This window comes from Schistocerca serialis, chromosome 3 (genome assembly GCF_023864345.2).
Source record: "Schistocerca serialis cubense isolate TAMUIC-IGC-003099 chromosome 3, iqSchSeri2.2, whole genome shotgun sequence".
NCBI lineage: Eukaryota > Metazoa > Arthropoda > Insecta > Orthoptera > Acrididae > Schistocerca > Schistocerca serialis.
Genome location: NC_064640.1, coordinates 266,880,337 through 266,906,832, shown reverse-complemented (window position 1 = coordinate 266,906,832; position 26,496 = coordinate 266,880,337). Strand labels below are relative to the sequence as shown.

The 26,496-nt window shown below is 40.8% G+C and overlaps 1 protein-coding gene across 1 annotated transcript in view; it reads right to left on the bottom strand.

Annotated features, from left to right (window-relative positions):
- LOC126470042 (oxysterol-binding protein-related protein 8) overlaps nucleotides 1–26,496 on the bottom strand; it is a 228,000-nt gene that overhangs the window by 187,874 nt on the left and 13,630 nt on the right. The window contains 1 exon segment of the mRNA XM_050097538.1: nucleotides 4,030–4,091. Coding sequence (XP_049953495.1) covers nucleotides 4,030–4,091 — 62 coding nt within the window.

Genomic DNA, 26,496 nt, shown 5'->3' with positions numbered 1-26,496 from the left:
CTTTCTGCTTGTATAAACATTAGTACCACAACAAAGCCTATCATTTCATATACAAGCACAAATGAGATTCATATGAGCAGGAAAAATTACTCCAGTCATGGAAAGTCCACTTCTGGCATAATCTAGCAAGTTCGTTGATGAAAGTCAGTATTTTTCAATTATTATTGGTTTTCCATCTTAAGTACACTGCAATTTAACAGTACTTTTCATTGGATGTCTGGTGAAAAATACTCTTTAATTGCAGGAAGTTAACTCCAATAATAACTGATATACAGAGAGTAAAAAAAACTAGGTACAAAAAGTTGTAGATTTATTAAGAGAGATGAAAACACTTTTGTTGTATGACACAAATGTCAAAAGTTGTTTGATGCTGGATTTCCCTTACCTTAGGCCAATGTTCACAGTTCAAAAGTCATAACAGACATGTCTGGGCATTGGAAAATCCTAAAGCAACTGGAGTGTTGCACCATCAACAGGGGATTTACCATACAAATGCAAGCTGGTATGGTTCACAACCACCTGGTTGAGCTGTTTCTTCCACCTAAGACAGTATGTGGAGGAAATTACCGGGTCTCTCTCTGTGAAATACTACTGGAAACGATGGAGGATGTCCTGACAGCAGCCAGGCAATGATTCCGATTCCAGTACAACGTCTGACAACCCCCCCACCCCTCCACCTCACTTTGGTGTTGACGTCAAAACATTTAGACAAAGTTCTCCTTATTGTTGGATTATGAACTGCAGGCTAGTACCATGGCCACCACATTCTCCTGTCCCCACTCATATGGGTTTCTTGTATTTGAGGGAGGGAGATGAAGCATTTGCAGCACAAGACATCAACACACCGCAAAAGAGCTGAATGCCCCTTTGGCTGAAGCTGCGGTCATTATGTGTGAAATACCTGGTAGTTTTGAGCACGTCAGACAATCATTAATGCACAGAGTGTTAGTTGTGCATTAACGTAAACTGACAACATTTTCAGCAACAAATCTAAAACACTTCTTGTCAGATGACAATTTGAACAACATGTCTGATCATTATTAGTTTCAGAAGCAATTTCTGGTGTTCATAAAAGGGAGCCATGAGACGAAAAGTATTTATAAAAGTGTACAGTGGTTGGTTTGCCAGGCAGACAGCTGCATTTGGGGCAGGGGCAATGAGAAGGAAAGGATTAGGAGATTCTGAGGAAAGGGAAGATATGGATAGTGGTCATAAGGGTGTACAAAGAGTTAGAAGCATGTATGGTGAAAGTGGGGGCAGGGTGAATGTGGTGGCAGGGCATACAGGGTGGTGACAATAGAAAGGGGTGAGGGGAAGAATAGGTAATGAAGTTGAGGTGCAATGGCTGCAGGGTATAGTAGAGTGGCTGTGGGGTACAGTGGGCCTGTACTGAAAGGGTTGGGTGCAGCAAGGGTATAGAGGGAGTTCGAGTAGTAGGTGTATAGGGGTAGGGAAGTGGGGGTGTAAGGTGTGCGAGGGCAGGGGGCAGGCATAGGCTAAGGATAAGGAGTGTGGGTGACAGTGGAGGCTGTGCTGGGTGGGGGGGGGGGGGGGTGGGGGGGGGGGAGGGGAGGGGAAGTGTAGTGGGACAGCCAACAGGGTGGTGGAGGGGAGGGGAGGGGATGGGGGTGGGGAGGAGTGCAGTGCGACAGCCTAGGGGGTGGGGGAGGGGAGGGGAGGGGATGGGGGTGGGGGTGGGGAGGAGTGAAGTGAGACAACCTGGGGGAGGCAGTGGGGCAGCCTGGAAGGGAGGGGGGAGGCAGTGGGGCAGCCTGGACGGGAGGGGGGTGTGGAGAGACGGAATTTTTTCCATTGTGACAACTGAGACTTCAGTTGTGGGTCATAATCTTGTATACAGGTTTCATCGAGTGCAAAAATCCCTTTCAGAAATTGTTCTCCTTCTATTCAGTACTGTCTGAGCAATTTTTCCACGATTTTTGTGAGACTTTTTCACTCAGCAACTTTTCTCATCTTTGATTTTCCTCACTTTTTTGTCAATCCTCTCTCAACATGTCATTAACAATAACATGAGAAGAGTAGTCTGTTACAGTTGATGGTCTTCCAGTTCTTGAGTTATTCTTAGTGCTCACTCAACCTTTATGGAAACGGGCAGACCAATTTGATACTGTCCTATGATCCACTACACTAATCACACACACCCCTCTCAAAGGGTTGTAAATTTCTACTGGGTTCTTTCCATGCAGGGATTTGATTTTGATGTAAGAATGCTTGTCACTATGTGTACTTAAACCTGACTCCGTTTCGCTTCCATTTTAAAACTAAATTACTGTTGACACAACCATTTGAACCAGCAAACAGATATACAAACATCATGCCTAAAGGTTCGGTCACAACTGACACGAATTTCAACTTGATCAGGCCACCACAGCGGTCACGCACGCAAAGTGTGCAAAACTTTTGAAATGACCCTCGTATGTGTATTTATTCTGGTAACAATCACAAAACTGAGAGCTAATTCAGAGGCAGAAATAGTAAGAGACTGATTACCATATAACAGGTCATGCCGGTGGTTTGTGGTGCCGAGCTGGTGCCTTCGATCATGTTAAAATCAGGAAAATTTAGTGAACAAGACACCAATGAGTGTTCACTACCATGCTTCTCAAACCACTGTAGCATAATTCTGGCTTTGTGATGGTTATCCCACTATAAAATGCCATCACCACCATCTGAGAAGACATCAAGCATGAAGAGATGCAAGTGGCCCACAATAATGTTCATATAGTCCACAACAGTCATGGTGCTTTTTACTACCACACATCCCACTGCAGCCCAAGGTAGTCCACAGCAGTCATGGCACCTTCTATCACTACCACACATCCCACTGCAGGCCAAGGTAATGTCGACTACAGCATATCACTACCACGACAGACAATGAAGGTGCAGTTCGGTTTCAATCAGCCATTTGCCTGGATGACGGGTATCTGGACACGCCCATCGATCTGGTGTAACAAGAAACACTATTCATCCAACCAGGTGACATGTTTCCATTGATTGATAGTCTAATTTAAATAATACCTACCCACTTTGATTGTAATTGATGATCTTGCATCAACATGAGGACACACAAGAGCCATCAGACACAGAGATCCATGTTCATCAATAAACACTGAATGGAATAATCTTTAACAGTTGTACATGTCCAGCATTGTACCCTGTCAACAGATCTGCCATAGATCGCTGCCTATACTGCTTTACAGAGTGAGCAAGCCTCCGACCTCCATGTTCTGTGACAAGGTGTGGATATCTAACACCTTGTAGAGTCTACTCATGATTTCACCATCCTTCAACTACTTTCCACAGATGCTCATGACAGTGCCATGACAACAGCCACCAGGGCAGCTATTTCCGAGGTGCTCAGTCCCAGATGCCAGGCCATGACAATCTGCCCATTGTCGAAGCTGTTTATGTCACTGGATTACTCCATTTGGTGACTGTATTTTCACTAAAACAATTCTCTATTCATTTCTGCTCTGCTAGTGCAGTTCCCTTACTGTGTTACATGCTCTCAACACCACCAAGCAGCATTCAATTGCGAGCCCACACATTTGCTGCAAACACGTATCAGTCGTTGGGAAACTGGTACTCTTTGTTGAAACATAACACGTTTCAACAAAGAAAATTAAGGATAGATGAAATCATATCAGATCTGCTCTCTGACTCAATGAACAGGATGTTTTAACACTGTAACACAGTGTTACTTGCAATGCATCCACTACAGGACTGTCTATGTTTGAAATAAAAATTTTGAACAACAATGAGCGTTTGATATTCACATCTTTACAAAAATTACGGTGAGATACTTTCAGGTGTGTGTACAAAGACTGCAGTATATATATTTTCACATTACTGGTGATATTAAATTAATATCATCTCTTAAGTTACTTCAGTTACATAACATGATTAACAAGGTGATCCAGATAAACAATCTTCTAATTAATTGATGCAAATGTGTGATTGATTAACTTTGTAAATAAGTACAATGGAAGATTTTTGTGAGCAAAATAATACCTTGTCGGATGCAGGAGATTCTCCAGATTTAGACACACTGTTGTCAAGCCAGTTTGCTACATCTGAAAACAAAACAAAAATTAGTGTAGAATAGTTCTTTATGCAACTCCATGGGTGAGAGGTTTTGTTTCATTCTATATGAACAAATCAGATATGTTTTACTCACAGTAGTAAAAGGGGTTCGCCCTGACAAATGTTTTTGATGTTCTGTTGCTGGTTCAATATCAACAGACAAGATAATATATGTTTTGTAAGCAAAATGTGAATAATACAAGTCTTTTTAAGGCTCAAAATGAAGGATCGAAAAGCACAGTAACCAGCTAAATATGAGTTAAGGAAGAGTCTCATGTAATTAATATAAACAATGAATCTCACATGCAAAATGTCATTTTCATCTGTTTATCTCACTGTGAGACAAGACAGTTAATGGCTCCATCGAAAAATGTTTGCAGTTGCCTATGGTACCAACACTGTACCTCAGCATGCACCTCTTCGTCTGAAGCAAATTGATGGGCGTAAATATCTTTCTTCTGGGCTCCAAAAATATGGAGATCCCGTAGGGAGAGATCAGAAATGTATGGAAGATGTGTAAGGACTTCCCAGAGAAACTTCTGCAGTGTAGTCAAAACAACCTTGGTAACATGTGGGCGGACATCACCCTGCAACAGAATCACGCTGGCTGTCAACATTCCTGGGTGTCTGGACTTCATGGGTTGCTTCAATTCTTGCAAAATATCCATTTACAACTGTGCGTTAATTGTGGTGACATGTCTGAGAAAGTCAATGAGCAGCGGGTCCTTGCAGTCAACGAAAAATGTCATCATGACTTTCCCAGAACTGATGGGCTAATTGTTCAACTATGACAAAGATTTGCCTGGAAGCCCATGCACATCCTCTATACAGTCCCGTTCTCTCCCCATTCAATTTTCATATATTTTGAGACCCGAAGAAAAACATGTTGCCTTGGCCTGCTCAATAACCAGATCCGTCCCCCATCGCGCACATGTGGAACATGATCAGATGACAGCTTCAGAGTAATCCACAACCAGCATTAACCATCACTGGATTGACTGACCAAATGCAACAGGCACGGAACTCCATCCCACAAACTGACATCCAGCACCTGTACAACAAAATGCATGCATGTTAGCATGCTTGCATTCAACATTCTTGCAGTTTACACATGTTATTCATGTAGCAGCATTTTACATTTCCAATGGCTTATCTCACACTTAGATTAACCTGTGATCTTGAAATGCTTATCACTGAAATATGTTACCCAGACAAACGTATTCCCAAAATTTCATTGCTCTGCATCAGGGTGCTCAACCCAATGATCGCAATCTATCAGTCGATCACCATGGCTTTTTGAGTTGATCTTACAAAACCATATACAAAATCTGTCTAAATGAGCTGCTTCTGGAAAATACCAGTTTGCTGACAATGGATTATTCACACAGTTCTTGTAGGCGGTAAATCTCTTGACACGTACTTTGTCTCCATCTGCATTTCACCGCCTTTAATGCTTGTGCCAAGTGTACATGACAAACTTACTAACATGTTTGTGAAAAACGAGTGCAGCTGAACATGGGAAAACATGCAATTCCCGTTACAATGCATAAATGTAAGTGTATGTTTGATGTGTAATGCCAATACAATAGCAGCAGGCATACCTATAATGGGAAATACTGAACACCACTTCCGAACAGTTAACAAAGATTTCCAATCGGAAACATCTGTTGGTAGTGGGTCAAGGAGGAAGCAACTTTCTAATCTTCAAAAAAATTACAATCATAGCTATCTTTTTTTTTTGTAAATCTTCTAAAAAAATGTCTTTCATACAACACATCATCATTCTGTGTATAAGAAATACTGATGCAGCATGCAAAACAATTTGACGATGGGATAGTTGTTAAAGTGCACTTTCTGGCAGCTAGTGAATCCTCATTTTCCACATCTGAAAACAAGTCAGAGATCACCCAGGGAATGCCGTGAAAACATTCCTACGAGTACAATCCTCCCTCCTGCAGCCTGAGTGAGGGCATTACATGCTGTACACACCAATGCCATCTGTCCGATGGAGCATAAAATGTGTTTCATCTGAAAAGTCCACTAGTCGACACTCAGTGGAGATTCAACTGCGGTATTGGCATGCAATTTCCAGCCTTCATTACGAATGAGCAGTAGGCAGCATGAATGCACAAACCAGATACCTGCTGGGGAGGCCTATACGTAGCAATATTCGCAGAACGGTCACTGAGGAGACACTCTGAGTAACCCCTTGATTCATCGGAGTGGTCAGCTGCTCAACAGTTGCATGTCTATTCACACCTCCACAGCAGTCGCTCACCTCTATCATCTATGGCCCATGGCACACCACAGTTCCTCACGTGTCGGTTTTGGATAGCACCATTTTTTCATGCACAGCATACTGTAGCCACAGTGGCATGCAAACAGTTTACTAACTTAGCTATTCTGGAAATGCTTCCACCCCTGTCCTGCAAGCAAATGAACATGCCCTTTCGAATACCTGATAAATTGCTCCATTTCCGCATTACGACAATGACTGCACTAACTCCTGCGTCCTCCTTTCATGCCTTTTATACCCTCCACTGCTTGTGCTGTCACCTGCTGTCTGTGAGTGGTTATTGCACACTGATGTCGAACATAGGTGGTGGTCATTATTGTGACTGGAACGTGTAAATAAGTTAAACAAAGAACTTCAAGGAAAAAACCAGACCATTATAACTTTAATGTCTTTTATAAAGTGCTTCATGCAAAAACTTTACCTTTGGATAGCACGGTTACAGAAATTAAATGTGTAAAACTTTCCTCAAACACAGTCAGAACTGTCAGATCTACAAATGTCATCGGATCATGAAGCTGCAAAGAAGTATACAGCCAGCCTGATAGCACTGAAGACAGTCTAAACCAGTTTTCAGATTTCAGGGCAATGAAATCTGTTCTAGCTTTCATAGTTCATCATTTACAATAAGTGGATGTGGAAGATATTGCAAACAAAATGGGTACTTTTTCCTCTTGTAGTGAGTATTAACTTGAAGAGGAAATAATTTGATTTCAAAATAATATTTAATTAAAAGTCAGAATACAATGAAGGTACTTTTGGAAAGTGAGTGTAAAAACCTACTCTACAATTTATTGTTTTTTTAGACCAATTTATCTATGCAATGCATTGTTTTCAATGATGAACATAGAGAAATATAAGTGTAGAAATAAACTGATCAGTCCTCATCTTTCAGACTATGGAAAGGCAAGTATCTCACTAAACTTTTTCCAACATGTATGATGGTGTATATTTGATTTTTTTTCACCTATGTAATATCTTTAAAATTGAGCAGTAGGCCTACAACTTTTGATGGAGAGAAATTACCTTTTATGTATTTTGTATAGGTAATGGAAATGGTTAATTTTGGCCCAGTGTTGTTTTGTGTTTCAACCTTTATGAATTTTTAAGTCCGTAGATTTAGAAATGGGCTAAACTGCACGTAGTAGATCACAATCTTTAAAAGGTTGAGAACCCCTGCTCTATATTAATTCAGTGTTGCGATTTTTTTTCTGTCAGTACATTTAACAAAACATGTTGCTTGTAGAACATGTGAATAAATGTGTAGGTACCAAGTGTTTGCTAGCAGACAGAAGTCAGCATGTCATCAGAGACATCAAAACTGGATGAAGTCTTGGGAACATCTTATGCCAGTGTGAAAAAGACAGATATAATTAATAATATACAGTGATCAACAAGAATACTGTGTCATCTCTCTGCCACAGAAATGATAATCAACATGACACCTGGAGAGTGGGCAACAGAACAGGAATAACTAAATAAATAAATAAAAAAAGTTAATATAACTGACAATGAAAGAGATTAGAATATAGTGCTCAGAGAAAGGAAATGGTGGGTTCGTCACATGCTCTTCTGGTCCCATTATTTGAATATTTACAAGTTGGTGACCTACTATGACACCATTAGCAGTCAATAACGCATTGAAAAGCAAGGTCTTGTCAACTTATGTGGGCGTCTGAATTTTTCAGCTCTGTAACATGCAGTGTGTGTCAATCTGAAACGCAACTGTTGTTGGAATACAACATTAAGGAAAAGACAAGTATGCTCGATCAAGGTGTTTATTGGACATTGTTCCAAATGTGACACTGTATGAGCCTGCAGTTTTTGACAGTAGGGTATGTAATGTTATAGTTGTATGGGGAGGGGGGGGGGGGGGGGGGACATTCAATAAGTGATGAAACACACTTTCTTTTTGGGCAATTTCGGTTGAAAAAATGCAAAATTTGTTGTGGTACATCATGGAATCTTCCTGCTTCAGCCCCTATAGCTTTATTAAGTTCTTATATGTGTCAGTGCCATATGCAGCCTTCAAAATGGCATCTGTAACGGAGATCCATTCTGAGCAGAGAGCTGTCATTGAGTTTCTTTTGGCAGAAAACCAGAGCATCGTAGATATTTATAAGCACTTGCAGAATGTCTATGGAGACCTGGCAGTGAACAAAAGCACAGCGAGTCACTGAGCAAGGTGCCTGTCATCATTGCAACAAAGTCACACAAACCTGTCCAATACCCCATGTGCTGCATCACAGTCAAACACCTCGCTGCACTACAGGCCTTTCACAAAGCTGCACACCTGAGAGGAGCTCACAAAACTTCACTGGACTGTTCTTCTTCATCCTCTCTACAGCTTGGATCTCACACCTTCCAACTTCCATCTGTTTGGCCCAAAGAAGGATTCACTCTGTAGAAAGGAGTAAATAGGTGATGGGGAGGTCATTGATGCAGCAAGACATTGGCTCTTATGTCGATCAGTTGAATGGTATCATGTAGGCATACAGGCCCTTCCACTAAGGTGGCATAAGGCTGTTCTATTGAATGGAGATTATGTTGACAAGTAGGGTTTTATAGCCACAGGAGTGGGGAATAATATAGAGTATTTGAATCCTGAATTAAACCAACCTGCTTTCAGAAAAAAATATTTTGCATTGTTTATTGAATGCCCCTCATATGACAAACATGCTCAACACTGCCGTTACTAAAATATTTTGAGATTAAGCAACATACACCAAGACTATAAGTCGAATAGTTTCTTGGAATCTAGGACACAGATGAGACACCAGTTGATCATGCATTCTAGGATCTTTTATAGTGATGTCAACACTTTAATTACTTAGTACTATAGGGTACTTCCCTGGTTTCAGGAAAGGAACCGAGATTTCCTTTCCCCACATGCTGGGAAAATTACCATTCAACCACACATCATTAACAACACCTAGGAAGGTATCTTTCACTTTCTTAATGTTAATTAATGTGGCTTACCAGATTTGATCTTTGCTTGGTCAAGTCTCTTGGGCCTTAACACAAAATAACATTAAGACGGTGCGGTGGTGCTCTTCGGTGTTGTTGCAATGGAACTACCAACAGCTGCTCTCCTTAATGCCCGATATGTGCAGAAAGCTAGAGTCTGGCGATAGAAATTTAATGCTCTACCATGCTATAGGCAAATCTCCAGGTACTGTCTGAAGACACACCTACTTCAACACATTTGTTGAAGCTGACCAGCCATGTTTGTCAGAAACCCTCATTATGGCTTAACATACCTTTGTAGCATTAGTGGAACATTTCACTGAGTCCATGTCATGATCTCTTCTTGCTGTCTCTTGACTATCTTCACCTTATTATCCTAAAGACTGATATATTTTCTACAGGTAACAGGAATCTGAATCACTGCACAGATACATGTCTGTTCCTAATTCTTGAGCAACAATTGTGATTCCACCATCATGCTAAGCTGCCTCTGAAGCTTGCCTGAGGACTTCAAGGTACATCCACCAAGAATGATCCAATGTGACCCATCTACTACATGCTAAATGGTTGTCTGATCAAAATATCCATGTTCATGGATGCCTACAGATGTTTCTTGTTCACAATTATCCTTACTGTCAGCTTACATTGTTCTTACTGTCTTCTTGCGACATTTGCCTTACCATGTCAAATGAAAAGTGTACATGCAAACTAGTAGCATTTACAGCAGTAAGCAAGGTTTATAACATATTCATGAGTAATAGAATTAGAGATACATATATATCTGTGTAGCACATCCTTTTGGTCTGATGATGATGGCAACAAAATATGGCATAGACTCCATGACTAAGTAATGGAGAGCTATCCTGATTCACAACTGTTCCACTGCCATCACCAATTCACAGAGACTGGTCACAGCTAGACTGAAGTTGCATTTAGTTTGCTAAATGCTGTCCCATACGCGCTCAATGAGCGAGTTTCATGGCATGTGGGTTACACAAACATCTCTCACACCTTTCTGACAATTCAGGAGTAATGGGGTACTGTGCACTGTCAAATGACTGTACAGATCACCTGAAGGGTGCCGTATGCAACAACAGGTGCAATGGCCATACAACAGCTTCCTATATCATTCATTTGGGAGAGATGGTAGATTTTTTCACGGACCAAAATTAATCCCAACAAAACAACCCTAAAATCAGAATACCTCAATCACCTGACTGACTGGTGCTCTGCCCGCAAGCTGTGTAAATCACTTCATCAAGTTTTTAATGTACTACCATTGCTGTGCACCACCCGTATCATGACTCGTCACACCAGAAAACATCCCTTTCCATGTAGTGTGTGTCCAGTGGGTGTATTCCTGTGGCCATGCAAATCTTGACACAGTGTAGGCAGTCTGTCTACTGTTACAGTATAGATTAACCCTGTCACCAACACACAATGCAAGACGCTCTAAGCTTTATTCAAGCAGTTTCTTGTGTTTGAAGTCATTATGTGATGGTAACCAAAACTTTGACATTTTGCAGTTCAGTCTACCTAATGAATAAGAATAAAACATATATGGTGAATGTTTAACTTCTGCAAATGGCTACAGTATTTTGCCAACCTAAGCTGATCAGTATGTAAATATAGTTAAAGACAAAACTCAAAATTTTAGTGAAGTTTGTCAAAATTTTAAAACTGAAGTACATTTATGCCACTGGTGTGATATAACTTAGATGCAAAGCAGACATAGGGTTTCAGGAAATAACTGAATTATGGTTTCAGAATAATGTGATTTCTACACAGTCAGATATACAGTCATGTTGCTGTCTGAATTGGCCAATTTTTAATGTGTATCAAGGTAAATACAAAATCAAGACTGCAGGTTAAACTCTGGACTCAAATTTACAGCAAATTTATCTTGTATTTAAAGGAATTTGATATTTATATGAACAAACTTGTAATACAGTAACACAAATTATTTCCAGACACTCAAAAGCACTCAAAACTTACTAAATTATGTAAGACAGTTTTACAATTGATAGTCTTGGACTGTTGACCTTTCTGAGCATGTCTGAAGCAATTCTCCAAAGTCATGATTCTCTTTCACAATCATGACTGCCTTCCTCCTCAAAAAATCACAATGTTAAGCTGTTGCAGCAACTTTGTCGTGAAGGAAAAGTATTCTTAACCAACTTCTCATTTTACTTTCTGTCTGGCACTGTAATGGCCCACTGCTGGTGTATTATCAGTATTTTTAGATTGCTGTATCACTCTGCATACACTACATATTTTTGAATTAAAGGAGACCACTCAATGAAGAGCAGGAGCACCGTGCTGCCGATACGCACACATAAAAGAAAGACCTGCTAGCTTTTAGAGCTACCCTTTGATGAGCGCGCGCGCGCACGCACACACACACACACACACACACACACACACACACACACACACACACAGAGAGAGAGGGAACTATGATGCCCACATGCTGCCAGCTGAACTAACAGTGCCATTTTTCGGCAGGTGGAGTGGTTATGGTAGGGGTAGTGTTGGGTGAGGTGGATAGAGGGAGAAGGAAAGGGAGTTGGGAGGTGGGAGACAGGGAGATGGAGAGAGACTGAGGGTGGGTGGCTAGTGGCTCTGAGGGAGGCGGGTGGTTTGCTGGCTAGAAATGCAGGAGGGAAGGGTGGTGGGTATACGGGCTGGCACAACTGTAGTGGCCAGAGGGAAGTGGCACACACTGAAGGTGACATGTGAACTTTAACAGGGAGAGGGGTGACAGGACGGAGGAAGGGAAACTGTTGGGTTGGGGGTGGAGAGGGGGGCGGGGGGGGGGGTGGAAGGTGGAGACAGTGTGTTACCTGAGATTGAAGTCAAGACGACTACAGGAGAGGAGAATGTGTTGTAAGGATAGCTCTGTCTGTATAGTTCAGAGAAGTTGTTGGTGTAGGGAAGGAACTATATAACCTAGTTTGTGAAGCAGCCACTGAAATTGAGCAGACTTTGCTCAGCTACATATTGTGTCACCAAGTGGTCAACTCTGTTCTTGACAACAGTTTGGTGGTGGCCATTCATCTTAGTGGACAGCTGGTTGGTAATTGTAAGAGGGTCGTTTGAAAAGTTCTCAGAACGGAATAGAAAAAAAAAGTACTTACATCACTGAAACTTTTTTTATTTTTCAATGTAGTCTCCTTGTAGATTAATGCACTTGGTCCCATCTCGAAAATGAGTTTCTTCCAGGCTTGCAAAATAGTTGTTAACTCTGGCTATCAATTCTTTGTTTGAAGTGAATCTTTGTCCACCAAGAATAACTTTCAGTTTTGGGAAGAGATGGAAGTCTGACAGAGCCATATCAGGTGAATAAGGTGGGTGTGGCAACAATTCATACCTTAGTTCGTGTGATTTTGCCATGGCAATGGCACATGTGTGTGAGGATGTGTCAAGAGTCGCGGCACCCATCTTGCCGAGAATTGTTTCACTTCTAATTCTTCAGTTAAAATCTGATATACCCTTTTGGATGACATCTGGCAAGTGTGAGTAATTTCATGAATTTTCAATCAGCGATCCTCCATGACCATTTTGTGCACTTTCGCAATGATTTCTGAAGTAGCAACACATCTTGGCCGACCACTGTGTGGATCATCATCTAAGATCTCCAGACCAAATTTAAATTCATTTGTCCACTTGGCAACAGTTGAAATGAAGGAGCAGAGCCCCCACTGTATTCTGGAAATCAGCATGAATGTCCTGTGCTTTCATACCTTTCTTTACGAAGTACTTAATCACTGCTCAAATCTCGATTTTTTCCATCTTTGCAAATCACTATATGGGAACAACAACAGAGCCACGTGACCACCACAGCTCTCTTCCAAGAGCATTGACATGGCACATGTTTACAGGCAACAGTCCAATGAATATCACGTGAACAACTTGTTGCGCTAGTGCTGACCTCTTGTGGTGATTCCGAGAACTTTTCAAACCACAATCGTACCATCATAAAAAGCTGTGCAGTGTTTGCAGCAGAGTCGGTATGTGACATGGCTGCTTTCACAGCTGAACCAGTCACTGATGGGATAGGATAAGTCTGTGATGGGACTGGAGCAGGAGGTGCTGGGTGGGTGGATTGAGCAGGTCTTGCACCTTTGTCTGCTACAGGGATCATATCCCTGTGGCAAGGGGGTGGGAGGGGGTGTTGCATAGGAGTGGACTTTAGTGTCCTGTAGGTTGGGTAGGTGACAGAAAACCACTTCACGAGGGGTGGGGAGGGTCAGACAGTCACTCATATATATGAAAGTCATCTTCAGATACAGAATTATTGTAAGGCTGCATACACAGACTGTCGATGTTTTCCTGGTTTCACTATTTTGAGAGGGTGATCAAAATATTCTACCATGTAATAAGCCTGGAGCACTTTCTGCACAGTTAACTGTATTTATACCACAAAAGTTCTCTGATAAAATCAGTCTTATGAACTAGAGTGAAGTACAAAGGAATTCATCTGGTTCAATGGAACAGATGAGTAGATTGCACTGTATTTGTGGTGTTGTTGGCAGAACGAGGTCTCATGCAAAAGATGATACCTCACAATGGCATCACAAGTAAGGACAGTTACTGCTAGAAACATCAAAGAATCTGAGACAGATATGCCCCCATATGTTTCCTTATGATGCCGCAGACAGAAAGTTATTTTTGTGCCACTAAGCCCAGTCTCTACGTAATCAATGACCACCTCTAATCATCACTTATGATGACTGTATCATCTTAGCACAGATACGACTGTGTGTTAATACAACAGTTATTCAGAACTTTATCTCAAGTTGCAGACAACTGTACTCTGATGTGACGCTGTGATTCTGCAATGAACGAAGTGCTAAATGTTGTAAGTTTCAGCAACAGTCTCAAATAAACATCATCTGTGAGGGGCGAAAAATCAAATACCATCCTATCACGCCTTGAAGGCCCAATGGTATAGACTAGCTGCTGTGCCATCCTCAGCCCTTAGGCATCAACAGATGCGGATATGGAGGGGCATGTGGTCAGCACGCCGCTCTCCTGGCCGTTGTCAGTTTTCGTGACTGGTGCTGCTACTTCTCAATCAAGTAGCTCCTCAATTGGCCTCACAAGGGCTGAGTGCACCCCGCTTGCCACTCGGCAGACCTGGACGGTGGCCCATCTGAGCACTACCAAAGCCTAACAGCGCTTAACTTCAGCGATCTGATGGTACCACTGCTGCAAACTTTGGAAACAACTGTTGTTTCCAAAGTTGAGTATTTGCTATGCTCACGTTCCAATAAATTACTAATAATTTGTGTGTGTGTGTGTGTGTGTGTGTGTGTGTGCGCACGTGCTTGCTACAATACATCAAAATGGCAATGATGATGGTTCTTCAGTGTTCTTTTGTCCACCACACCACACCACACAATGGCAACACTGAATGTTGCACGTTTTTTCAGTGCATGGACTTCCCATGCTTGCCACATGGACCTTCATGAACTGCTAGTTATGGGGCATTCATACCTGCACATTTGTCTACTTCTATCAAACACAGAGTGTTTAACTATTTCTGAGGCCTCACAAGAAATGTCTCTAAACAAAGCTGTTCCATTTCAGGTGCAGCCGATTGAACAACTGCTGCTCCGTATCCAATAAATGAACATGTTACTGTTGCAACAAGCAGCTCAACAACTGGTTGCTGCTCCCAAGGTTTGCCAGTTTAACAGTTAAGGATTTGGCTAAATATCACATGCAACTGGAAGCACACTTTACAGCTTACAACATTAAAGGTTTAGCACACATTGTTTTTTTCTGTCTACATTAGGAACTGATGTATTCCATCTGTGTATCAAACTATTCGCTGCTCTTCAAGTGGAAGAAATTTCTTATGACAAACTCTTTCATATGCTTGATGAGCATCATGAATCTCAGATCCTTATAGCTGCAGTGAGACTTAAATTCTTTCAATAGTGGATTGCTGAACTTAAAGAGCTAACAAGACATTTCAGTTTCAAGTGTTCTTGTGGACTAAGCTATGGTGATACATTACATGATGCAATCACACAAAATGCATCAGACACATATATTCGTGTTGCTATTCTAAAACTGCCAGATGCAAATCTGGAAACAGTTTTTTCTGTAGTAGCGTCTCAAGGAATCGTGAACATGACTGAAGTTGATTTTGAGTCTGCATCTCAATCTAAAGTGAATGTAAGAGTGAATAGAAACTGGGTTCAGATTATCTGTAAAAGTAAATGTAAATCTTTTCAGTCTTTTAGTGCATGTGGTGTACTTCAGAATAATGGGAGGAAATATTACCTCAGTGTTGTTCTAGGTTACAGTGTAGTTCTCAGCAAGTACATGTTGCCACACAGCAGCTTTTTCCATTTCACAGAAAACTTCTGCTGTAGTCCACAGACAGAAGAATAAATCTTTTGTCCAGTTAATGAGTGGCTCAAAAGACAAAATTTCAATTACACACATGAGCACCTGTTTCCATCAAAAAAAGGACACTCATGAAATCATCAGTAGCCCATGGCTACAGAAGCCTACTTATGTTTTGCCTGCATATAACGGACATGAAATACTGGTGTTTGGCAGGTGCAGTTTGCCAGCAACTATTCGTGACATTAAAAAGAGTGTTTCATTACATGTACTATGTCCTAGAAACAGTGAAAACATGTTTTGTTTAGACTTGTTTGATTTGTTCAGTCTGTGCAAACAAGACAATGTGTTACAAATCAGTGCTTCAGTGCCTCATGCCAGTGTTTAGACTTGTGTACAAAGTACACCGAACTTTTTGAACCAGGATTAGGAAGGGCTACAAATTTTGAGGTACACATTACTGACACTGTACAACCACCATTTTCTCATACGCAGCCTGTCCGCTTTGCAATACATGAGCAGGTTGCTCAGGAACTGCATTGATGGAAAGACAATGGGGCGATACAACGAGTTTCTGAAAGTCTGAGGGCGTCATCCTTGGTCACTCTTGAAAAGCCATCAGGAGGCTTACGTCTGTGTGCCACTTTCAAAGACACAGAAAACTGAAACTGTGGTGGATTCATTTCCTCTCCCACGACTGGAGGAATTAGTGGACATGTTGAGACAGAGCAGATTTTTTTGCAAGACTGATTTACACAAGGTCTAATTGAAGGTACCACTGAATGAGCAGTTCAAGCAACATTTTGTGATGAAGACCCACCTAGATTTGTTCAATTTTCAAAGGCTATAGTTCAGAAGTGCTTCAGCTCCCGCTGTTTTCCAGTAGTTCCTGGAACAACGTATAGCAAAAGCCCTTCATGCACAAACTATCTGGAAGATACTGTTGTTATGGATCATACACCAGCTGACCATTTGGCACATTTAGAATGTTTGTTTCAAATTCTTGCTGTGGATGGCTCAAGGTGTTACAAGAAGTGCTCCTTTAATATTTGGGTACGTAATAAACACGCAGGGTATTTAACCTGCTTATTTGCACTTGTCTGTGGTTAAAGATTTACATACACCCCATAACATCAAAGAGATCAAGGCTTTCATGGGGAAGCTTACATATTACACTGAGTTTATTGCAAACGCTGTGCACATCACTACTGTGCAGAACTGGCTGTGCCAGGAAGGTGCTCCCTATGTGTGGTCCCACGAATGAAAGGATGCATTTTAGCAGTTAAGGTACACATTGTTAAGTCATCATCTTTGATTCATTTTGATCCAGCTGAGCTTGTTGTGTTGGGTGTGAGTGCATTGTCTTATGGGATTGGGGCTGTGCTCTCACAGAGATGGTTTCTCTGATAGGATCATAGTTTTCACCTTAAAAACTGCCAACAAAGCAAAGTGTTATTACAGTCAACTTGAAAAAGAGGCACTTACCATTTTCTATGGTGTTACCAAGTTTCACCAATATTTGTATGGTTAGAAGTTTTATTTTATTACAGATCAACGGCCTTCAATGCCTTTGTTCCATCTTTCCAAGCCTAACCCACCACCAACAGTGCAAAAATTGCATTGTTGGGCCCCGATGTCGCCTAATTACCAATACGAGTTGTTATACAGGTCTCTTGTACAGCATTCAAATGCTGATTTTGTCTCTGTTACCAGTTGGTACAGACAGAGTTTGATCCATCTGAGGAATCATGTTATCAAACTGATGCTCAGGATTTCAGAATTTTTCAAAATTTTATTCTTAACTTTCAGCATATTACTGGAGCAACTGCTTTCAACCCAGATCTTCAGGTCCTTTAGCAATATGTGTGTCGTAGTCATAATTTGAAAGAAATCCCCCACCCAGTGGCGCATAATTACGCCTAGCATTGTCACCTGCTATACACACGGTCAGGGGTTCCGCTGTTGCACACAGAGAATAAAAATGCATGGGTTGCAATTCCTCAGTCCCTGTGGGCACATCAGCATCACCAGAACCAGCTGTTGTGCTTTTATGTCAGTGATTTGGCCACAGAATATTTTCTCACAGACCCAGCACACCAATGGCGCCTGCAACACCAGTCATCTACAAGTCTCCGTCCACTGCTGTTGGCACTGCCCAGTATGGTGCCAATGGAGATTGATACCGTACTGCCGCCATTGCCAATGTCAACACCATTCCAGCTGCCTGAGTCAATGTCACCACCCGATAGCCAGCACAGTGCCCCTGAAGTTCCACTTGCAGTCCACCTGACCACAGCATCAGCATCACTGGATGTGGGCCAACCTATACACCATCATGGTCTATCCCTATGGCACTCCTACTTCCAACCCCTGGCTACAGGTGTCGTATCCCTATGGAAAATCTAGGTGCAAGACCTGCCCAATTCACCATCCACCACTTCCTTCTCTGGTCATGTCACATGCTTATCATATACTACTAGAGGCAGAGTTACCTGTGAAAGCAGCTATGCCATACACCAAATCTGTTGTTATGACTGCACAGCTTTTTATGTCAGCATGACAACCAACCAGCTGTCCACCAGAATGAATGACCACCGCCAAACTGTGCCCAAGAAGAAAGTTGACCATCCAGCAACGCAACTAGCTGTTGGGCACAATATGCTTGAGTTCAATAGCTGTTCCACAATCTGTGCCTCTGGATCCTTTCCACCAGCACCAGCTTTTCTGAACTACATAAACGGGAGCTATCCTTGCAACACATTCTTCTATACAGTCAAACTCTTCTATACTGTCAAAATCTGAAGTCAATAACTGTCATAATTTGGAAGTTAAAAAAAAAGAAAAGTCAGTAAAAAAACGTAACAGGTATACACTCGCGCACACACACACATCCATCCACACATTTACAGATACAAGCAGACATATTTAAAGACAAAGAGTCTGCTTGTGTCTGTAAATGTGTGGATGGATATGTGTGTGTGTGCGCGCGCGCGCGCGCGCGCGCGAGTGTATACCTGTCCTTTTTTCCCCCTAAGGTAAGTCTTTCCGCTCCCGGGATTGGAATGACTCCTTACCCTCTCCCTTAAAACACACTTCCTTTCGTCTTTCCATCTCCTTCCCTCTTTCCTGACGAAGCAACCGTTTGTTGCGACAGCTAGAATTTTGTGTGTATGTTTGTGTGTCTATCGACCTGCCAGCGCTTTCGTTCGGTAAGAGATTTTTTTATATATACTGTATGTTTGTGTGTCTATCGACCTGCCAGCGCTTTCGTTCGGTAAGAGATTTTTTTTATATATATTGTATGTTTGTGTGTCTATCGACCTGCCAGCGCTTTCGTTTGGTAAGTCACATCATCTTTGTTTTTAGATATATTTTTCCCACGTGGAATGTTTCCCTCTATTTTTATATATATTGATACTTTGCAACTGTGATTATTTGAAAAGATACGATAACACTGAAGAATCAAACTTGGAAAGTTCTCATTTTAGAAAACCTTTCATAATTTTTCTGTAGTAATAACTTTAAGAATTTCAAGTAGATATTTATGTTTTGTGTTAGGGTGAGTGTGAAAGAGAATACTTGTGTGAGTGTATGTGGGACATTCGCCAATATTAAATTTTCAGTTTGTAATTCTCTATAGGAACTTGCAAGTGTTCCAGATTTGTATTGTGGGAACGAATCCAATAGTGGTTCCCCTACTAGTGGATGACGGATGTCCAAGCATGTTTGAATATGTCAGAGACAGCCAGAACGTTTGCGACTATATAGTTAAATTCCAGACGTAAAGTACAGCTTAAAGTTTATTTCATTTTATTTGTTTAACAAGAGAGATTTAAGTTGCTTATTTTAATGACGTCAATGAGCTGAGAGCAGTGGTTGGTTCTTGCTAGATTTTGGTGCAAGCCGCACCCTGAAAGTCAGTTCTGATTGGCCGTAATTCTGTACAGCCAATAAGAAGTGAGACGGTTTGTCACCTAACCCACGAGAGAGAGAGAAGAAGAAATAGCAGAGAGAGAAGAAGGAGGTGGTGAAATAGCTTTCAAAGGAGCTCGTCATGCTGGAAGTGTCCAAACACATTATGTGTAAAACGAAGTGATATTGTGACTTCCGCGTTTCAGTACAGTGATAAAGGTGGCTGGTGTTTACCATTAACTATTTGCGAAATTTTAAGAGTCGAGAGATATTTTGTTCTGGAGAAAATCGCATGTGTAAACTTTGAACTAAAAGCGTGGTGGTACTAAGTAAATTTTCTTTACTGAGTATTTATGGCAAGCAAAAACTTTAAATAAGGACAACCACTGAATGCCGAGTGCAAAAGTAAATAGCAGTTTATAGACCGTGTTACTCTTGTAAATGATTTCGGAATTGGATAGGAAAAGTTCTGGCTGTTTGAGTGTGACGAGGACTGTGAACAGGAACTTTAATGATTTGAACACATGTGGGCTGATGATCTTGCTTAAAAAAAAATAAAAAAAAAATCCCAATGCAAGTTTAAAAGGACCTTTGAACTTAGAAATTTGAACAGCAACCCATTTTCAATTTATTCTGTAGAGTTCACAAGACTACCTTCCACTTTTTTGTACTTATAGCGGCCTCCGATGTGTAGTTATGAAATCTCAGTTTCTTCAACACTGCTTTTCTGAGATCTCTTAAGTAGCTGCAGTCAGGAGTTACGTGTGCAGATCTGCAGCAGTATCGAGGTACGTGGACAACTTATGTTGCAGAACCACCGTCGATGTCAGAAAGAGCATGTTACGTTGCAATTAGTGCTGGATCGGCCAGGAAAAACATTAGTCAAGTTTGCAGAGGTAGGTGACTTTCTAGAAAAGCAGTAGTGTTGGGATAATCTGACTGTGAAAAAGTGCTCGCGAATAAATAGGAACTGTGAAAGGATGAATATTATGAGTGAACTATCACCACGTGGATAGAAAGAAAGTGATAGCTCATGAACTGTGATTGCGTTTGCTGTGCTTGGCAGACAGATTTGCGATTATATCTCGCCGAATGGAGTGGCGGATAGTGGCGACTTCATGCAGAACACAAGCTATGAGAGACGACATGACACCGGCAACGAAAGCAGTTGGCAGTGCTGACCTGAGTGGTGGCCCATAAACTGGTACGATGGCCCAGCGAATGGTGGTCAGACCCGCAGTTACAGCTAGCTGTGTCGGAGACATCAGAAGCGCAAAGTTAAGTGTAGTGTCCTTTAAAACTTTGTGTGAGAGTGTGCAGAAATTGAATAAAATGGCTGAAAGTAAGCAGACAAGTGTGAAGGACGAGCTGAAGGTAGATTTGGGGAAAGAAAAAGGGGAAGAAGTTAATGATTCCACGAGCTTTAGTTTGGATGTATCACAAGCAAATTTTAGTAGTACTTTGTCAGATTCATTATATGGTAATTATGGATCGGAGGGGGAACAGAATGTATCGGACCCCAGTGTTTCAGAACTACCTGTTGTGGTAGCTAATACTGATCAGGAAATTGTGTCAGTCAATGATGGGGCAAAATATAGTATAGCAGGAATGTTAATGAATCTATTGACAAAAATGAGTGGGTTAGAGTCTAATATGACAAAAATAGGTACGTTATGAGATGGAATCTAAAATAAGTAAAATGCGGTCTGATATTGATACAAAAATGAGTGGGTTAGATTCAAAAATGAGTAATATGGGTGTTGAAATAGACTCTAAACCGGATAAAAAAATTTCAGATCTAAGAGAATTTTGCAAGCGCGACATGGCAGTGCTTAACAATAATGTAAGAATTGAAATCAACCAGGTTAAACAGGGATGTACACAATCTATTGTTAAAGTAAAAAGTGAATTAACAACACAGATCGAACAAGTTACTGATGACCACCAACAGTTTAAAGTGCATGTTAAATCAGAGATAGTCAAGACTCATGAACATATCCAAGAGGTGGAAAACTATGGTGAAATAAATCATGCAGCATTAGAATGTAAACTGAAAGAAAGTAAAGATAAGTGTGAAAAACTTGGGGCACAGGTAATAAATAACGTCACTGGCTTGGAAACCCATCTTAACCAATTCAGTAGCAGTGTGAATGAGCAACCGTGTGAGCACGACTGTCGAATAACAAAAGTAGAACAGTGTGTTACTAACAGTAGTGGTAGCATTATTTCTAGTGGAATAACAGAATCCACTGAGATTGTGTATATCACACATCGTCAGTTTCTCAAGTTTGATTCAAATAAAAGTGTACATCCACATGAATTTTAGAATGACTTTGAGGATATCTTGCCTAAAGGGTGGAGTGATAAGCAGAAGATCGGGTTTATTACTTCTAACTTAATGGGGGAGGCAAGAATCTGGGTAAACTTGGCCTCAGATAAATATAATAAGTTACAGGAATTTAAGCAAGCTTTCTTTGAAGAGTACTGGGGAAAGCGTAAACAAATGGATGTGCTAAACCAGTTTTGGTCTGGGGAAAAATAGAGCCCCAAGAAAGAAGGGATAAAAAGATTCGTACAGAGGTGGGTAACTACTCTAACCTATCTTAATACTAAGGTAGAAACTGAACAGATAGTTATGAGGGTAGAAAATAAGCTACCTTGGTATTGGAAGAATAAGATTAAATCTGCACCTAGAGATAATGTAGATAAATTCGTGCAATATCTTGAATGTGTAAAAATTGTACTAAAAGAGGAGGACAGTGCGAGGAGAGAGTATCGACATCCTGTTAGCAGAATGAAAATTGAGCCAAGGTAAACATAAACAGAATGCGTGTACAGAGAGGACACAGATACCGAGGTCGATCACGAGGGAGAGGCTGGACATATGATAATCGGGTCAGTGACCGAGGTCAGTATGGCGACTGTAGACAGCTGTCAGGAGATGACGCAACCAGCTGGCGGAGGACATCAGTTAGTGGTGGCGTACCTCGACAGGAAAACTGCTAAGAGTTTACGAGAAGGCTGGTGCTCGTAGACAACAACATTAACAGTTGAACCCACTGGCGAAACCATTTGTAAGAACGGCACCAGCACAACCACCTAGTATTAATGTAGTCAGTAAGAAAGAAGGGGAGAATAACTAGGAGCAGCAAGAGGCAAGGGAATTAACTAATGTACAGTTAAGGGAGCACAGTAGTAGTAACACATGTAATAACAACACATTTGTAGGGAAGATCAGCACTAATAATAAGGTTCTGAATCAGGAGGTGGAGGTAAATCTGTACAGCGAAACAGAGGAGGAACTGTCTGACAGTTGGGGAATCAATAATGGAGAAGGGGTCGAAGGGGTGCTTGATAGATTATTTGAAACAATAGAGAGTAGTGAAGAGGAGGAAATATATAATGCTGATGACACCTGGTATAGGGTCACAGAAACAGATGTAAATACAGAAAGGGAAACACTAGAAAGATGTTCCAATTTAGCGATAGTGGACAGACTGGTAGGAGCTGCCACTAGTAGTAATAATATTAAGCATGAGGAAGACCCAGTAAACATAAATATGATATCCACACAGAACATAGGTTTTGACAGAAGGGAAATGGTGCAGGTTTTACCAGACGAGGTAGAACCTGCAAATAAAAGAGTACGTAGGACAGCCTATAATAGAGGTAAGTGTTTTTGATGAAAACGTAAAGTGTTTGATTGATACAGGATTAGAGGTGTGTGCTGTGTCCCAAAATTTTGTTAATGAACTCCCAGCAAATAAGCAGGTAGTAATGATGTCAGTAAGTGGCCTAAATAAAATTGTAGCAATGGGAAAAACCAAAAAGGTGATGAAGCAAGAAATATTTCTACCCATAGTAGTAAAGAGGGTACCAATTAAGCAGAATTTCTTAGTAATTAGTGAAGTAAGTGTTGATACGCTGGTGGGTGCCGATTTTCTTAGTAAACATGAAGGATGGGTAAATTTTGGGACCAATGACGTAATGATAAGAATTAATGGTAACCTTATCACACTATACCATTCATAGGTAAGAGACCAAGTGAGGATGAAGAACTAAATGACTTGCCAATCTGTATTTGCAGGACAACAAAACTAATGGAAGGCTATAATGAGTATGGTGGTAATGAAGAAGTGGATCCGCCTGAACTGGATAGTGTCAGAGCTAGGATCAATGATAAATTGCTAGAATTAAGTGAGCAAGATGAGGGACAAAGAAATGATCTAAGACAAATTTTGACTAAGCATATAGGAGTATTTTCTGATCAGCCAGGTCTAGTTAAAGATTACGAGTGTTTTTTGACAGTGAAAAAGGATGCCCATTTTTTCAAAAAACCGTTTGCAGTTCCTGAAGTGCACAAGGAAGCAGTATGTGGCCCGATTCAGAATATGCTAGAGTGAGGGATCATTGAAAGAGCAATAAGTGTTAACAACAACCCGCTGGTTATAGTACCAAAGAAGGATGGCTTGATCAGATTAGTATTAGATGCTAGAGCCTTGAATAAGATAGTATTACCTGATAGTGACAGACCTGAAAATATAGAAGAACTGTTACAGAAGTTTAAAGGGGCAAAATTCTTCACATCCATGGATGTAACCTGTGGTTACTGGAATCTTCCTTTAGCCAAGGAATCAAGAAAGTATACGGCGTTTCTATTTGAAGGTAGATGTTATCAATATAAGGTGGTGCTGTTTGGCCTAAATATAAGTGAATGTGCATTTGGTAGATGGTTTTTCCAAGTACGTTAGATTTTACCCTTTCAAGAAAGCTAATTCTAAGGTAATAGGAAGCAAATTGGAAAAGGACTACTTTGTAAATATAGGAGTGCCTAAAGCTATCTTATTTGACAATGGGCCACAATTTATTTCTAAGAGGTTTGAGCAGTGCCTAAAACAACGTGGGGTAGAGCATATTAAGATCTCAGCATATTTTCCTCAAGGTAATACATGTGAGAGGACCATGAAGGAACTAAACCAATTATGTAGGACTTACTGCCACAAGAAACATTCTGCACGGGCCAACTACATAGAGTATTTTGGGGAGGTCATTAACCATCTTAAACATGAAGCCAACGGATTTGCACCTGTAGAACTAATGTGTGGAATTAGGGCAAATAACATCTTGTTTGATCTTGTAGAATTCCCTGGTCTTACTGATTTAGCTATGGAAGAAAATAAGAAACTAGCACGTGCTACTATAAGGAAGAAGGCACTGGAAAGAAAGAGGAGACACAATGCTAGAGCTAAGCCTACTAGCTTCCAAATAGGTGATCTAGCTTTAATAAAGACCAAGGAGAAATCAAAAAAGCTTACCTCGGAAACAAAAAAGTTTACTGATGAGTATGTGGGTCCATTTAGGATAATAGAGAAACCTCACCCTGATGCTTACCGACTGGAATTTGTAAAGTCTCATAAACTGCTAGGCTTAAGAAATATTATAGACCTAGAGAGATATTTACAAAAAAAAAAAGAGACGTAGCCAGGAATAACTAAAAACCTCAGAGGGCTTTGCCCTCTTTGCAAGGCTAAGTGTTTGACGAACACTAGGACTCGAGTTACTGACAATGCTACTTAATTTTAATTTCATGTTATCATTCTTCCTCTTCATCATTCAGAACTTTTGACTGTCTTCTTTCCTTCTTCACTATAGTAATATTAAGTAAGAGAGCTAAGTGCTGTGGAAACATCAGAAGGTTGTTATTGTAAGAAGAAATGAAAAATATTTACAGAACAGCAAGGCTGGCTGTAAGACAACGGTAATATTGTCCAGGAAGAGATCAATTATTTAAGTAAATTTAGACATGGAAATGCTGGGTACCCTCAGAAGGGTACAGCTTAAAGTTTATTTCATTTTATTTGTTTAACAAGAGAGTTTTGAGTTGCTTACTTTAATGACATCAATGAGCTGAGGGCAGTGGTGGGTTCTTGCTAGATTTTGACGCAAGCCGCGCCCTGAAAGTCAGTTCTGATTGGCCGTAATTCTATACAGCCAATAAGAAGTGAGATTGTTTGCCACCTAAAGCATGAGATAGAGAGGTTTGTAGTGGCAGAGAGAAGAAAGAAGTGGTGGACTAGCTTTCGAAGCAGCCGGTCATGCTGAATGTGTCCGAACGCATTATGTGTAAAATGAAGTGATATTGTGACTTCCGTGTTTCAGTACAGTGATGAAGGTAGCTGGTGTTTACCTTTAACTATTCGTGAAATTTTAAGAGTCTAGAGATATTTTGTTCTGGAGGAAATTGCATGTGTAAACTCTGAACTAAAAGCGTGGTGGTACTAAGTAAATTTTCTTTACTGAGTATTTATGGCAAGTAAAAACTTTAAATAAGGACATCCACTGAATGCCAAGTGCAAAAGTAAATAGCAGTTTATTGACTGTGTTACTCTCGTAAATGATTTCAGAATTGGAAAGGAAAAGTTCTGGCTGTTTGAGTGTGATGAGGACTGTGAACAGGAACTTTAATGATTTGAACACATGTGGGCTGATGATCTTGCTTAATAGCAATACAAAAGAAATCCTAATGCAAGTTTAAGAGGACCTTTGAACTTGGAAATTTGAACAGCAACCCATTTCTGACTTATTCTTTAGTGTTCACAAGACTATTTTCAGCTTTTTTTGTACTTATAGTGGCCTCAGACGAGTAGTTATGGACTCTCAGTTTCTTCAACACCGCTTTTTCTGAGATCTCTTAAGTAGCTGCAGTCAGGAGTTACACGTGCAGATCTGCAGCAGTATTGAGGTAGGTGGACAATTTATTTTGCAGAACTGCCGTTGATGTCAGAAAGAGTGCGTTATGTCACAGACTCTAACCTGGGACTTTCACCCTTTGTGGGCAAGTGCTCTACTAACTGAACTATCCA